At 34.0% G+C, this 14,874-nt stretch overlaps 1 protein-coding gene across 3 annotated transcripts; it reads left to right on the top strand.

Annotated features, from left to right (window-relative positions):
• Window positions 1-1,601: 1,601 nt before the first annotated feature.
• On the top strand, window positions 1,602-14,436 carry LOC110618587 (regulator of nonsense transcripts UPF2). 3 transcript variants are annotated; one of them, XM_021761752.2, is made up of 18 exons: window positions 1,602-1,783; window positions 2,073-2,152; window positions 2,401-2,488; window positions 3,813-4,015; window positions 4,783-5,133; window positions 5,359-5,463; window positions 5,619-5,746; window positions 6,874-7,050; window positions 7,168-7,249; window positions 7,882-8,172; window positions 8,283-8,480; window positions 8,617-8,718; window positions 9,948-10,199; window positions 10,285-10,503; window positions 11,402-11,572; window positions 12,034-12,219; window positions 12,661-13,140; window positions 13,412-14,436. In XM_021761752.2, the coding sequence occupies exons 2-18, from the start codon at window positions 2,090-2,092 to the stop codon at window positions 13,922-13,924; spliced, it is 3,609 nt and encodes a 1,202-aa protein (XP_021617444.1). In that variant the 5' UTR covers window positions 1,602-1,783; window positions 2,073-2,089; the 3' UTR covers window positions 13,925-14,436. The 3 variants fall into 3 exon arrangements, with proteins under 3 accessions (XP_021617444.1, XP_021617445.1, XP_021617446.1); XM_021761753.2 differs by having other exon boundaries at window positions 2,077-2,152; XM_021761754.2 differs by lacking the exon at window positions 1,602-1,783 and adding an exon at window positions 1,905-1,922 and having other exon boundaries at window positions 2,077-2,152.
• Window positions 14,437-14,874: the final 438 nt, after the last annotated feature.

Here is a 14,874-nt window from a genome sequence, read left to right on the forward strand (position 1 = left end):
GTCTTATTTCCTTAAAAACGGAATATTTGCTAATCTAATAAGAGAGATATCTTCGTTCACATGTCAATGAGCTTTCCAAATAGGATTTTGATTTTTTCTATGAGGTATGTTATGTCGCTAATAATTAGAGGTCGAGAAAACTTCTGTTACTTGTATTTTTTATTATACCAATGTTCAACTTTTGAGTGTCAAAAATTGGTATCGAGTCTTGCTTTCTTCTTTCTAATTACCAATCACCTTTTAAAAAATAAAATATCAACAAATAAATTTATGCAAATGCCATTTTACTTTAAATTCATAATAATAAAATATCAAAATGTTAACAAAATATGTACTCTATCAGTAAAACCTTAAATTGCTTAAAAAAAAAATTTTGTGAGTTAGAAAAGTGTTGAAACCTCCAAATATCTTAAATTGCTTACAAAAATTTCCATTAAACAAATATATTACTTTGAAAATCTTATCTTTACTTTAAAAACAAAAAAACTTGCTCTAAACATAGTATGAACCGATTGTTGAATTTTAATGGGATTAAATATTACAAAAATAATAGGAAAAATAAAATTTTTTCTATCAATATTCATCATGTTTAAATGAAAAAAAGCAATAAAAGGTAAATAAAATAAATCACTTTTATTTTTTTTAATAAGTTTGTAGTTTCTAACGATATCTATATATAATACTAATCGAAAAACCTTGTAACAGTTCTAAGAGTTGGAAATGATAAAAAGTTTTGATGCTAACTCTCAACTATTTTTGATGCTAACTCTCAACTATTTTTATGCTAATAGAAGTAGCAACATACTTTCATAAGAGAGCCTTTTATACTAAATTTATGGGGTTTAGTATAATAATGTTTATTTATTTATTAACTAATAAATAACTAAATTATAAATATAATTTATAACTTTAATAAACAAGTCATATAAAATTTAGATAAATTCAATTAAGTCTCTACTTAATTAATTAGGTCAAAATTATAATAATTTAATAATATTTATCATATTGACAAAAACAAAAATTTCCGATATACATATGCATAATCACATCCATATATTTGCGATTGCCCCATCATCACTCATCATTAGGAATGGCAACAAATGGAGTATTTTTTATATCTTATCCGATCAAATCTTAATAGACCGAATTTAAATATTGAGAATTAGATTTGAAATGGATTCAAATTTAAAAATTAATACTTATACTAGATTTGAATGAGATTCAAGTTTTATTTATAAAGTATTTACCATCTAATTTCATTTACATAAATAATTAATTTAATATAAATATATATTTTATAATAATATTTATAAAATATTTATATAATTTTATTTAAAAATTAAAATTAATTTTTTTAAAAACATTAAAATTTTAAATAAAAATTATTAATTAAAATATTTTTAATATAAAATATTAATTAAAATATATAAGACTAAATAATTTAAGCTTTATTTTGAATAATAATAATTTGATTTGAAATGACTGCAAGCAGTTTATATTAATTTTTAATAAAATTTAAAATAAATTAAGGTATTATTAATATAAATTATATTCGAATATTTTAATTTTAAGGTTTATCGGTTTACATTCCTGCTTATTACCGCGAAACGGGTTTAACCTGTATTGAGAACCTGAAGCATTCGGGTTGCCCAAGTGGTTTATCAAATTCGAGGGTTGAATTTTGTTAGACCCAAACGAAACCTGGGCTTCAGGCCCTCGCTCTCTCCTCCTTTCTAGTGAATTTCTTGCGTCTCCGGGATTCTTTCGTTCGATCTCCGATCAGGTAAGCCATAACCCTAACCTAACTTACTTCTTCTCTTCTATTTGAATATACCTACTCATTCTTCTTGTCTCTCTCACTCTCTCTCTCTCTCTCTCTCTCTCTAAATTTATACGTATATGTGATTAGAGGATCCAGGAATGTAATGCAATTTTCTTGTTCTTATTTAGTGCGTTTTGATTGTTATGCGATTTAGTTCTCATGTTTCGTTACTTCTTTTGTGGATTTTCTGTTCAATTGAAGTGATTTAATACTTTATTATAATAATTTTGGGGGGTTTCTATTTGCAAAGGCAGTTAATTAGTAGAGATGGATCACCATGAAGATGAGTACCGAGTTGCAGCTGAACCACAGGCCAAGCAAGAGGATGAGGTGGGTTGATTTTCCCCCCTCTTTTAGTTACTGAATTGTAAAATTCATTTTAGATGGTTAGTACCTGCGGATATTGATTAGAATGATTCTGTAGAACTGATGCCAGTGTATCTCAGATAGATTAAGATTCAAATTTTTATAAAGGGATGTCAAAGAACTGATGTCAGAAGATTTGCTGGTTGCTTTTTTGCTTTTTCTTTAGTTGTATGGATGGTTACATTGTCAAGATGGCTATTTTTCATTGTCAGGAAGCTGTGGCTCGACTTGAGGAAATGAAGAAATCTATTGAGGCAAAAGTTGCTCTTCGTCAAAGCAATTTGAATCCTGAAAGGCCTGGTTTGTAACACTGCAAGCATTCTAGGATAAATTAATTACTGATAATTGCTGAAATAGATAAGACCTGCAACATACTGTTTATATTGAATTTCTTACATTTCCTTCAGGGAGGACTTAGTACTTTGTATTTCATGCTCGATCACGAATGAGGAAAAGAAAACAAATTGGTTTGTAGCGCATCTTATATTCTATAATTGTAGGCTGCCAATAGAATAGTCAGGTACGAGGTTTTATTTAGTGGGTGATTTGGGAATCATGGAGCAACCAGAAAGGGAAAAGGGAGGTGGATATGAATGCAGAAAAGAGTTAATAATTCTCTCATTCGAAGGCATGTGGAAAGATAACATGTCTTTGTTATGTTAGGTCATTTTTCTTGTGCATTTTTTTATACTAGCTTGAATTCTACTTTAATAATTTCCTAAAACTCCCTTTCTTGGAAAATTCTGGATAGATATATTTTAGGAAACCATTTAGCAAAATCTTCTACTTCTTATGTAGGTTCCAATAGTGTCTGATTGGACCTAGGAAATATTCTGCCATTTCTCTCAACACCAAGACTTTCTACTGGGGTAGGCTTAGCATTTAATCTCTCTTTAGAAAATTGAGATGAGGAGACTTTTAGCATATTGGTGGATAGAGTAGGAGAGGGAGAACCTTATCAAGCTAGTAGAAATAAGTTTGTGATCCAAATATAGTGCCTGTGGTAATATGATGTTTAAGTTTCCAACTAAGTCCTGGTTCTTCACTTCTTCATTTGTTAGGAAAGTAACAAATGCAGTATTAACGGAAAGATGATTTCTTTTTTCTATTTTTATTTATGAATATTTTGCATTTTTAATTCTTTCCATTTACTGCATTTTTTGGGGTCTTTGGTACATAACATCAGGTTTAAAGCCATATAGCAATATTATACAAATGCCATTATTATCTATTGCTGGACTTTGCACTTTTCTTTGGTGTTCATTAGGATTTTAATCATGACAAGGAAATGCTGTTTGTATAGCTGTATATATGTTTCCTTATTTTCCCTATATTCATAATAATGCAAAATGGATTACTTTGCCTGCTTTTGGTTTGATCTCTTTGTCTCTGTATTTAAATTTAGTTTTAAGGACCTTATTTCATGTAATTCTGGATTGAAATGTGAGATCAATACTGCTGTCCTTAACAGCGAATCCAATTGTTTCCAGTCTATTAAATATATTCCACTAATGTGTAACTTTTACGTGACTTGATTTAATGCAGTTCTTGGTAGATTACATCTTTAGCCTTTTGATATGATTACTTCTGCAGAAATATTGATCCAACTTATTACTCTTACCAGATTCAGGATTCCTTAGGACATTGGATTCAAGCATCAAGCGAAATACAGCAGTTATTAAAAAATTAAAGCAGATAAATGAAGAGCAGAAGGAAGGGCTAATGGACGAGTTGCGAAATGTAAACCTTAGCAAATTTGTTAGTGAAGCTGTGACAGCTATTTGTGATGCAAAGCTTAGAACTTCTGACATACAAGCAGCAGTTCAGGTAGCTTTTGCAGTTCTAAACTGAAAATTTCTTTAGATTCTATCTGTCTCTGCAAATATTGTTTAAATTACTAACCATCTCCTTGTGTCTTGATCACATTCTCTAGGGCCTGCATGCTGGTAATTAGTTAAACAGTCCGTTATCCTTGTTTGTACCTCCCCCCCCAAGTCTCCCCCTAAAACACAATAAATTTTTTATTCCTTAAATCCTTGGCATAATGTTAACTGGGTTACATCATCCTCAATATCATGAAGTTTTTCGTAATGAAATTGTCTAATGCTGTTAACAGCTTTCATAGAAGTGATGTTGTTGAATTATCTGTTGTTCTACTGTTTGATTATAGCTACACTTATTTTGTTGGCTTCAGTGCTCTACTCGTTTTGTCAATCTGAAATTCATTCATTTTTAATGTCGTTAGTTTTTTGCTTTGACAAATATCCAATAATCTTTTAAAGTTTCTAAGGTAGTTGATCGTCTGCTTATAAAGTTTGGTAGCCTTTTCTTGTCCTTCTACTTGTTTTGGTCTAGCCTGTATTAATGTTCAGCAAGTTCATATCTTATGAAGTCCTTGTTGGAGTACAGTCAATATTTTAATTTCTTGGGCAGTAAGAAATTGCATGTAGGCCATTATTTGGAGCATATGCATCAAGTTTGCAAGTTCTGTTATTTATTTTTAAAGGTGCATTTTTTAACTTATTGGGTGCAGCCTAGTCATAATAGTGCTTTATCTTTTCTTTTTACTATTCTGACATTTATCCATTGCAAAGATATGCTCTTTGCTTCATCAAAGGTACAAAGACTTCTCACCATGTCTGGTGCAAGGGCTTTTGAAGGTCTTTTTTCCTGGAAAATCCGGGGAAGACTTGGAAGTGGACAGAAACTCAAAAGCTATGAAGAAGCGGAGCACCTTGAAACTCCTTTTGGAACTATACTTTGTTGGAGTAATAGAAGACAGCAGTATTTTTATCAATATCATTAAGGATCTTACTCTTACTAGTGTGGAACACTTGAAGGATCGAGATGCTACTCAGACAAATCTGACTCTCCTTGCTAGTTTTGCTAGACAAGGGAGAATTTTCCTAGGACTGCCTCTTTCTGGACAAGAAATTTATGAAGAGGTCTACTTTCCGTTGTTCTTCCATTCTAATTTCTTGTATAATATTATTGGTGGAGTTTCATTAGGATATGATGATATTCTTGCCTTCACTCTGTTGTTCTAATGATAATCTATAACACTGTGTCTACTACTGCTATTTTTGTTCTTTAGCAGTTAGATGTTTTTAGAATTACATTGCCAATTTTGATATAGTTTGTAGTTTATCTTCTTACATGTTTTTTCACAGTTTTTCAAGGGCCTTAATATCACAGCAGATCAGAAGAAAATATTCAGGAAAGCCTTTAATGCTTATTTCGATGCTGTATCGGAACTACTTCAGTCTGAGCATGCTGTAAGAGTTTTTATGCCAGTAGTTTCTGATTATAGAGTTCTTTATACATGCTCTATTGATAGAAGTCAAATTCTTTCCTTGCATTTTTTTTTGTTCTTCTGTTGCTTTCATTTTTTGAAGATGCCTGTAATTTCAGTTTTTTTATTTCTTAACAGTCTCTTCGCCAAATGGAGCATGAAAATGCGAAGATTTTGAATGCTAAGGGAGAACTCAGTGATGAAAATGTTGCATCATATGAAAAGCTTCGAAAATCTTATGACCATTTATATCGCAATGTTTCATCGTAAGTTTGCTTATTGATTTCATTTTGTTCTTGTACTTGTGCTGATGGTGACTAGATAAGCAGAGATATTCCAACAGTAAGATATCATGTTGCAAAAGCTAAACTGCTAAAGTGTTGAATGTTTCAGCCCAACTGAGTCCCTCCCTCTTCTCTTACTCTTAATATGGCACTTTGTAAATCACTGACCTTCGACCCTATTAAATAACAGAACTTTTCATGTCATAGCTTGTCTTAGTCTTACAAGCAATGATTTTGAGATAGAGATTATGAATGCTGTGTAAGATTGAGGAGAGAAACCGATCTAGAAATGTTTGTGAGTACATTAAATTTCTAGTACTTTGCTTGTAATAGAATTATATATTGAAGTGTAGAAGGCGACTGAGCTGCAAATGCTTGCATGAAAAAAAAGTTTAAGGTGGTTTTAGATTTAGATGAGAAAAACTGGTAGTGTGTTGGCCATTGTGCAGGCTTTCTGAAAAGTACTTTGGTTGTAATAGAATTATATATTGAAGTTGAGAGGACTACTGAGCTGCAGATACTTGCATGAAAAAAGGTTCAAGGTGATTTCACTCTTTCAGATTTACATGAGAAGCACCAATGGTGTGTTGGCATAGTGCAGGCTTTCTGAAAACTGTTGTCAGCTGAATCACTTAGTAGAGGGGCATTATGGGATGATGTGCAGATATAAAGGCTACTTTTATTTCTGTTGTTGGCCTCAATCTTCACTTCCATGGTTTTTCTTAGCCATCAACAGGGGATAAAACAAATTGAGGCATTTTTACCGTGAGAGAGTCTGGGAGTGCTGAGAATGATGTAATTGCTTTGAATAAGATGCTTGTGAATGATTTTTGTAGTATGGATGAGCCAAGTGGTTCTGAGGTGGTTAACCTGCCAGGTTCTTAGCTCTCCAGTGATTAAAGTTCTTCTCTTTCTTCTTCTTTTCTTTTTTGTCTTTTGGGTTGCATGTTGCTTCAATGGTAATTCAATTATATCAACCTGCACTTGGATCCCAGCACTTTCTACTTATTTGAAGGCTTGAAATTTGAAAACCAATGTCTCTTTGGCTTGCTTCTCGCGTAATTTTTAGCTTGTAGCTTTCAATTGACACAGAGATTCCTGACATGCAGTTTGGCTGAAGCCCTAGACATGCAACCTCCAGTGATGCCTGAAGATGGCCACACCACTAGGGTTACAACTGGAGAGGATTCCTCATCACCTGCTGCTGGGAAGGATTCTTCTGTGCTTGAAGCTTTGTGGGATGATGAAGATACTAGAGCATTTTATGAATGCTTACCAGATCTCAGGTTTAGTGGAATTGGATAATTGTTGTTTACGTGTGTTTTATATTGATTAAGGTGTTGCTTTGATGGCAGTCACTTTTCCTTAGAACTTTAAGTAATAAATGATAAATTTTCTTTTAGAGCATTTGTTCCAGCAGTATTATTGGGAGAAGCGGAGCCGAAAGTAAATGAACAATCTGCAAAGGCTCAAGAGCAACCAAGTGTAAGGATTTAAAACACTGAAGTTATATAACAGGCTTAGGGTGTGGCAGAAATTGGTGAATTAACTAAGCATCTGCTAATGCTTATAATTTTGTTGGAACCATATCCGGCATTGCTCACAAGTTACGTGAGTTAATTACTTAAAATAACCTCATATTGTGTTCACATGATCTTCTAAATTAGTCGTAAATTGCTGATTGCTTTTATTTTCTTCACACTTATTTTCTCATGCTTAAATTGCTTTTGAAATTACCAGTAGACATTTGTTTTCTGTCGCAGAAGTTATTGCCTTTATTTGTCCCTCCCTCTTCCCACCTCCCTTCCCTCTCCTTTTTAATTGCTGGCTTTCCAGGATGTAATAGTACATTCTACAGGGTCATGAAAGCTTTGACAGTCCAATTAGCCCTCTTCTATAGCACATTTGCAGTCAAAGTTTAAGGACTGAACACAGATTCCTCTAGAGTCTATATCTGTTAGCTGTGGACATGCATGTTATGGAAATCCATGTTTTAATTTGACCATTTTGAGTTGTGTTTTTCTGTTTTATACTTGGTCAGGTGATTGTCAGTGAAAAAGTTTCTGCAAAGAAGGTTATTTCTTTATTTCTTTATTCTTTTATTCATTTTATTGAAGGAGGTGGCACCTGAATCAGACCAAGGCCAACCTAGTCAAGATACTGCGGAGTCCTCTGCAGACTCTGGTACTTTGCAGGAGGGAAAAGGCACTGAGAAAGGAAAGGATAAGGAAGAAAAGGATAAAGAAAAAGCTAAGGATCCAGAAAAAGATAAGGGTAAAGAAAAGGATGCAGAAAGAAAAGGAGATGTTGAAAAGGAGAAAGTTAAAGGTCTTGAAGGGACAAGCTTGGATGCTTTACTGCAAAGACTTCCTGGATGCGTCAGTCGTGACCTTATTGATCAATTGACTGTAATCATACTGCTGCCTTCCCAAGACTTGCTATTTTATGTGACCCTTTTAGCAGTTATGCAGCTTTCCATGACCATCTTATTATTGTGTTCCTCTGAATAATTTCTCAGGTGGAGTTTTGTTACTTAAATTCAAAATCAAATCGGAAAAAGCTTGTAAAAGCATTGTTCAATGTGCCTAGAACGTCTCTAGAACTGCTACCATACTACTCTCGAATGGTTGCCACACTATCAACTTGTATGAAGGATGTTTCTTCTATCCTTGTACAGATGTTAGAAGAGGAGTTCAATTTCTTGTTAAATAAGAAGGTTTGTTTTGCATGATGATATGTTTCACTGAAAAGAGAAGATGCAGTTTATCTTCTTTCTTTCCCTTGTTGCTAATGTATTCATTTGCATCTTGTAAAATATTATAATTTTAGTTTTCAATCTTAATTTTCTGCAGGATCAAATGAACATTGAAACAAAGATCAGAAACATTAGATTTATTGGAGAGCTTTGCAAATTTAGAATTGCACCAGCCGGTCTTGTCTTCACTTGTTTGAAGGTATATGCTTAGAAGCTTATTGATTAAGTGATTTTTTTTTTTAATTGGTGAAATAGTTTGTCAGTTTTCAATGAATTTGTTTTTGAATTCAATTGAGATTTATGGTAATTATGTGGGCATGCTCTATCATCCGTCTGCACCCAAGATTTTTTTTGGGGGGGAGGGTATAGTTCTACTCACATGTAACATTTGTTTTTTTTTAATAATAAATTTCCTCTCAAATTTTCATTCTTTTATTTGAAAAGAATAATTTATTAAAAAGTAATTTTTAATAACAGAATTTAAATATTAAATGTGTAAGAAATTGATGTACATAATTGATGTAATTTATTTTAGTTTTTTAAACTTTTTATATAATGTAGAACATTTTAAACAAATTTTTAGTTTGTATATATAGAAGCAACTAAAGATCTAAGCAATTTTTTTTTTCAAATGGAAAAAAATGAGAATCTATACAGAAATAACTATAGTGATCTAAATGCTCAAATTAAAACTACCAAGTACCAAATGCTTTATGGCTTCCATATGATACTTTTGGATCATAAGGATTTAAATTGTCATAAACTCATATATTATGATTTTTTGTGAATAAAAGTTATCAAGGTTAACCAAGTCTTTATGTACTATTAAAATTAAATTTAGCCATAATAGGACCATAATTATTTAGTAGTTCTATTTGAACTTTAAAATGTCCAACTTGAATCATAAAAAATTTAAATTATAAATAAGAAGCTGCCGGAACCCTATAATTAATGTTTTGATCCAAACAACAGTATGAGCTATACAAAAATCATATTTTTATTTTTAATTAAATATTTTATTTGTTATCTCAAAGATGTATTTTTTTGCTTTTATTCTTTTATTACATCTTTTTAAATATTCATACAAAATAAATATGATGGGGCAAACTTTATTTAGAATGGAAATACATTTAATTTCTCACAACAAAGATGCTGATAACTATTGTTTGCATTATTGTCTCTTTTCTTTTTGATCTATCCATATCTTTTTGTTTTTGTCTTGTCCTTGGAAATATTGTCTTTTATTGGGCCTTCCAAGTAAATTTCTTGTAAGGTTGTAGCCATTTTTCTTGTTTGTCCAACCTCAGAGTTGTTTATTTTTGCAATTAGAAGATGAATTCATTCTGGTCAAAGACATGAGATAGCTTTCACTGAGATTAAGACATGTTGTTGGACTTACATATGGATCAATGCTTTTCTTTCTTACAGGCTTGTTTAGATGATTTTACTCATCATAACATTGATGTTGCTTGCAATCTGCTTGAGACATGTGGCCGTTTTCTTTATCGTTCTCCTGAAACTACTGTGCGGATGGCTAATATGTTAGAGATTTTAATGCGCTTGAAAAATGTAAAAAATTTGGATCCCCGGCATAGCACCCTTGTAGAAAATGCTTACTATCTGTGCAAACCACCTGAAAGATCTGCACGGGTGTCTAAAGTCCGTCCTCCTCTATATCAGGTATAAATCAGTCAATGTATGTCTTCTCCAACCTTTTTCTTATGTAAGATCTATTTATTCTAGTTTATGAATTTTCTTAATGCAGTATATTCGAAAGCTGCTTTTCTCGGATCTAGATAAGTCTTCCATTGAGCATGTGCTGAGGCAACTTCGTAAATTACCATGGAATGAATGTGAGGCATACCTTTTGAAGTGCTTTATGAAAGTTCACAAGGGAAAATATGGTCAAATAAACTTAATTGCTTCTCTTACTGCTGGTTTGAGCCGCTATCATGATGAATTTGCAGTTGCTGTTGTTGACGAGGTTATTATTTTCAGAACTATATTTCAATTACTATTTGATTTTTGTTGATATAGATATATTTGTGCTTTCTATTGTTTTGTGATAGGCACTAGGCAGTTGGAATGTTGGATTGTTTAATGTTTCTTATTCTTTTTGTCACTGATAATGTTAGTCCTAGTCTTGTAGGAGGTGCTGTTCTATTGACTCATTTTTGCAGGAATGGATAGGACAATAATGCCACTTCTCTCTTAGCATTGAAGCTGTATTTTAGGTGCACTGATCCTACATCACTTTGAATGGCTAGGGAAACCTTTTAAGAAAATGGCGCATCATTAGATCAGGAATTTTTGTGCCTTCTCTAGGAGCTGGGAAAATGAAGACCGACTACTTTTATGCTCATCCCGTAGTTTCTTTTCCTTTTTTTTTTCTTCTGTAATTGGTAAATATATGGATAAAGTTTTTTCTGGTTAGTCATCCAGTCGATAGGAGTAGGCCTGTTGGATCTCTAAATCATGATTTTTCTTTCTGTTTCTCCATTTGGTCTGATAGACTTTCTTTAATACCAACCTAATTCTGTTATTTTGCTTGCACCTAATTATTTTGACAAGTTAATAAACACCATTCATATTGCACATCATTCCTTAGCTTTTTCTGAAGCTGCAATCAGTGCAACCACCCTAGATTGTTTTGTCTAGAGTTCTTGCCATTATTTTAAGCCATAGCCTTGAAAGGATCATTGCAGAAAAGTCTTTATGTGTTTTCTGTTCACTTCACCGTATTTGTTTTGAAGTGTGAAATATTGTGAACTCCACATTTTGCTTGCATATTTAACTAAGGCTATCTGCAACATGCATTAACTTGTATTAGTGTATGTTTGCAGTGTTCTCTTTTGAATTATAGCAATTGTCTTTGCTTCCAGGTTTTGGAGGAGATTAGGCTTGGGCTAGAAATAAATGACTATGGGATGCAGCAGAGGCGAATTGCCCACATGCGATTCTTAGGAGAGCTATACAACTATGAACTTGTGGATTCATCTGTAATTTTTGAGACGCTCTATTTGATCCTTGTTTTTGGTCATGACACACCAGAGGTATGACGTTCATCATATAATTTTCATGAATGTATGTGATCATGATATGTGTAAGATTTTAGGTGAAAAAGATTTCATGAGTGCATATTCCCTAATGATTTCCCATCCATTCAGCTTCAATGAAAGGCATATCTGAAGTGTGTATTAGTGTGTGAACTTGCAAATAATTAGTTGAGTGTTTGGAATTAGCTGAAATGAAAATAAGACATGTAGCTATCTCTTGTTATCAAGAACATTATGCTTCTCAAATGTGAACAGTAGATTTAGAAATTACTGGATAATAAATTAATTATTTAAAATTGTGAAGCAAGCATGTGAATGCTTAATTGAAGCAATGTGTGGTATCACTTGTATATTCTAACCATTCTTTCTCTTTCTATACATGACCATTTTTGGATGAAATTTATGATAACCTTTTGTTTTCTGTCTAATTTGATTTTTTTTATTATACTTGGTTTTAGCAAGATGTACTGGATCCACCAGAGGATTGTTTCCGCATCAGAATGGTTATCACTCTTCTTGAGACCTGTGGACATTACTTTGACCGAGGTTCTTCTAAGAGGAAACTTGATCGATTTCTAATACATTTCCAGAGATATGTTCTCAGCAAAGGTGCACTACCACTTGACATTGAATTTGACTTACAGGTCAGTCATTCAGACTCCTCGGTACACATTTTTATTTTTCCTAACAATGGAAGGTATTGTTGAGCATAAGAGCCTTGGCTTCAGGATTTGGTGGTAAATTATTTATTCCAAGAACCTTGCTATGTAGATTTGCAAATTTTCCTGTTAGGTATAGGGAGGGGAGGGTTTAGGAATAAGCAATTTACATTTATTTTCTGGGGGTGCTAATGGGGAGCGGAGTATTCTGCAAAATTCTGCACTTTATCATGTGCGGAAATGTCATTAGACTAACTTGTGGGAAACTGTAGTCTTGAGATCTACAAAGAGAATTAACTTCCTTATTCTGTTTATTTTATAGAATTATTTATTTTGTCCTAGTGATCTTTTCTTGAGAGTTGGTCCTGATAGTTTTAATTGCATGTTTGTTCATGTAAGGTATGCTAATATTTAAGGCATTTGCAGGACTTATTTGCTGAATTACGCCCTAGCATGACTCGACATTCATCCATTGATGAAGTTAATTCAGCTCTTATAGAACTTGAGGAGAATGAACGAAGTGGTTCAAGTTCAACTGATAAGCTCAATAGTGAGAAACACTCTGACACTGAAAAACCTTCTAGCAGGCATCCTTCCAATGCCCTCTCTGCCAATGGAGAAAATCTTGTGAATGGTGGTGAGGAAAATGGTGGAATCCACGAGGATATTGGTGACAGCGACACTGATTCAGGCAGTGGCACCCTTGAGCAGGAGGGTCATGATGATGATGAGCTGGACGAAGAGAATCATGATGATGGATCTGAGACAGAGGATGTTGATGATGATGATGATGGGGGTGAACCTGTTTCTGAGGAGGATGATGAAGTCCATGTCAGACAAAAAGTTGCTGAGGTGGATCCTGTGGAAGCTGCAAATTTTGAGCAGGAGCTAAGGGCAGTAATGCAGGTAAGATTTAGATCTTTAGGTTTATTCACAATTGTAAGTGACTTGGCATGCGATATTGTGAATATTCTTTTATTGGCATTGTTAAGGAGTCAAAGTCAATTCGTGAATAAACATTCAGAAAAAGCTAATTAGATCTTATTGTGTTATGGCTTTTATTTGATGTTTTTCTATGGAGAGGAATTGTCTCTGCTGAAATTACAGATAAAGCGATCAGAAATGTTGGAATTGTATTTATATAGTAGCTGAATTGCTTCAATTGATGTGAGTGCAGGAAAGCATGGAGCAGCGCAGGCAAGAGTTGCGGGGTCGGCCGACATTAAATATGGTGATACCTATGAGCGTGTTTGAGGGGTCCACCAGAGATCATGGAAGGGGGGTTGGAGGGGAAAGTGGTGATGAGGCATTGGATGATGAGACTGGAGGAAGCAAGGAGGTTCAGGTGAAAGTACTTGTGAAGCGTGGGAACAAGCAACAGACAAAGCAGATGTACATTCCTAGGGATTGCACTCTTGTGCAGAGCACAAAACAGAAAGAAGCAGCTGAGTTTGAAGAGAAACAAGATATTAAGAGGCTTGTCTTGGAGTATAATGACAGAGAAGAGGAGGAGAATTATGGATTAGGAACCCAGACATTGAATTGGATGCCTAGTGGTAGCAACAGAGTTGGCAGCCGTGGCAGTATGTGGGAAGGAAGCAGTGGTAGGGGCACTGGATCACGACATCGACATCAGCATCAGCATCAGCATCATTCAGGCAGTGGGGTTTATCATGGCAGGAGGAGGTGAGTGATCTGAAGAAATTATGCATGTTAATGTCACGCGCAGCTGGTCGAAAGACTGGAATCTTTTACGAATGAAAATGGGATTTTAATGGCAGAAGAAGCGGAAATAGTTTGGCTTGTGCAAATTTATAGCACCCAAAATCTTGCTTGGTCATCTGCATTACCCATTGAGGTCTCCGGTGAGGTGATACATTTACTCCCGCTATGTATCCAATTTAGTTATGCATAAGCTATGTCAATACAGTGCTTATCGACGAAGTTGGTGTCCAGAATTTTGTGTGTTTGTTGGAGGAAGGTAGTGTATGCAACCATAAAGAAGATTGTCACCCATGATTTGCAGGATGGTGATTTCTTAGATGTGCCGAGTGGGGTGCATGTAATGTAGTGTCCAGTATGTGACTTGGTGAATCAGTTACTTTGTTGTAAATCTGTCGAAAGTGAAAGGTTTCGTCTTGACACAACTATAGTTACTGCAGTTTGTATGTATAGACCACCGAATTGCTAACAAAAATATTAGGGTAAACTGTAATTTAGTCCCTCTGGTTTAGTGAAATACAACCTTTCGTCCCTCTGTTTTAAAAAACCTTCAATTTAGTCACTGTGATTTGTAAAAACTATGCCATTGGTCCCTCCCGTTAGATTTTCAGTTAAATCACTGTTAATTTTAGTTAAAAAGACTAAAATACCCATTCTCTCTCCTTCCTCCTCTTCTTCTTTTTCTTTTTCTTCTTCTTCTTCTCCTTCCCGATCTTCTTCTTCTTCCCGATCTTCTTCTTCTTCTTCTTCTTCTTCCCGATCTTCTTCTTCTTCTTCTTCCCGATCTTCTTCTTCTTCCCGATCTTCTTCTTCTTCTTCTTCTTCACTTTTCCGATGATGATGTGGTCAGTTTGCTAGTAAGGGATCTTTATCCGTATACCAGTAGAAAAAAATGAAAATTGCAAAGAACCCTTGAGA

This window comes from Manihot esculenta, chromosome 7 (genome assembly GCF_001659605.2).
Source record: "Manihot esculenta cultivar AM560-2 chromosome 7, M.esculenta_v8, whole genome shotgun sequence".
NCBI classification, from domain to species: domain Eukaryota; kingdom Viridiplantae; phylum Streptophyta; class Magnoliopsida; order Malpighiales; family Euphorbiaceae; genus Manihot; species Manihot esculenta.

What these genes read in the sequence shown, in the direction of transcription:
- LOC110618587 (XM_021761752.2), top strand. Translation starts at nt 2,090, where the DNA reads ATGGATCACCATGAAGATGAGTACCGAGTTGCAGCTGAACCACAGGCC. An exon ending in CAGTTGCTGTTGTTGACGAG is followed by an intron (nt 10,504 to 11,401) that starts GTTATTATTTTC and finishes CTTTGCTTCCAG; the next exon opens with GTTTTGGAGGAGATTAGGCT. An exon ending in ACATTGAATTTGACTTACAG is followed by an intron (nt 12,220 to 12,660) that starts GTCAGTCATTCA and finishes AGGCATTTGCAG; the next exon opens with GACTTATTTGCTGAATTACG.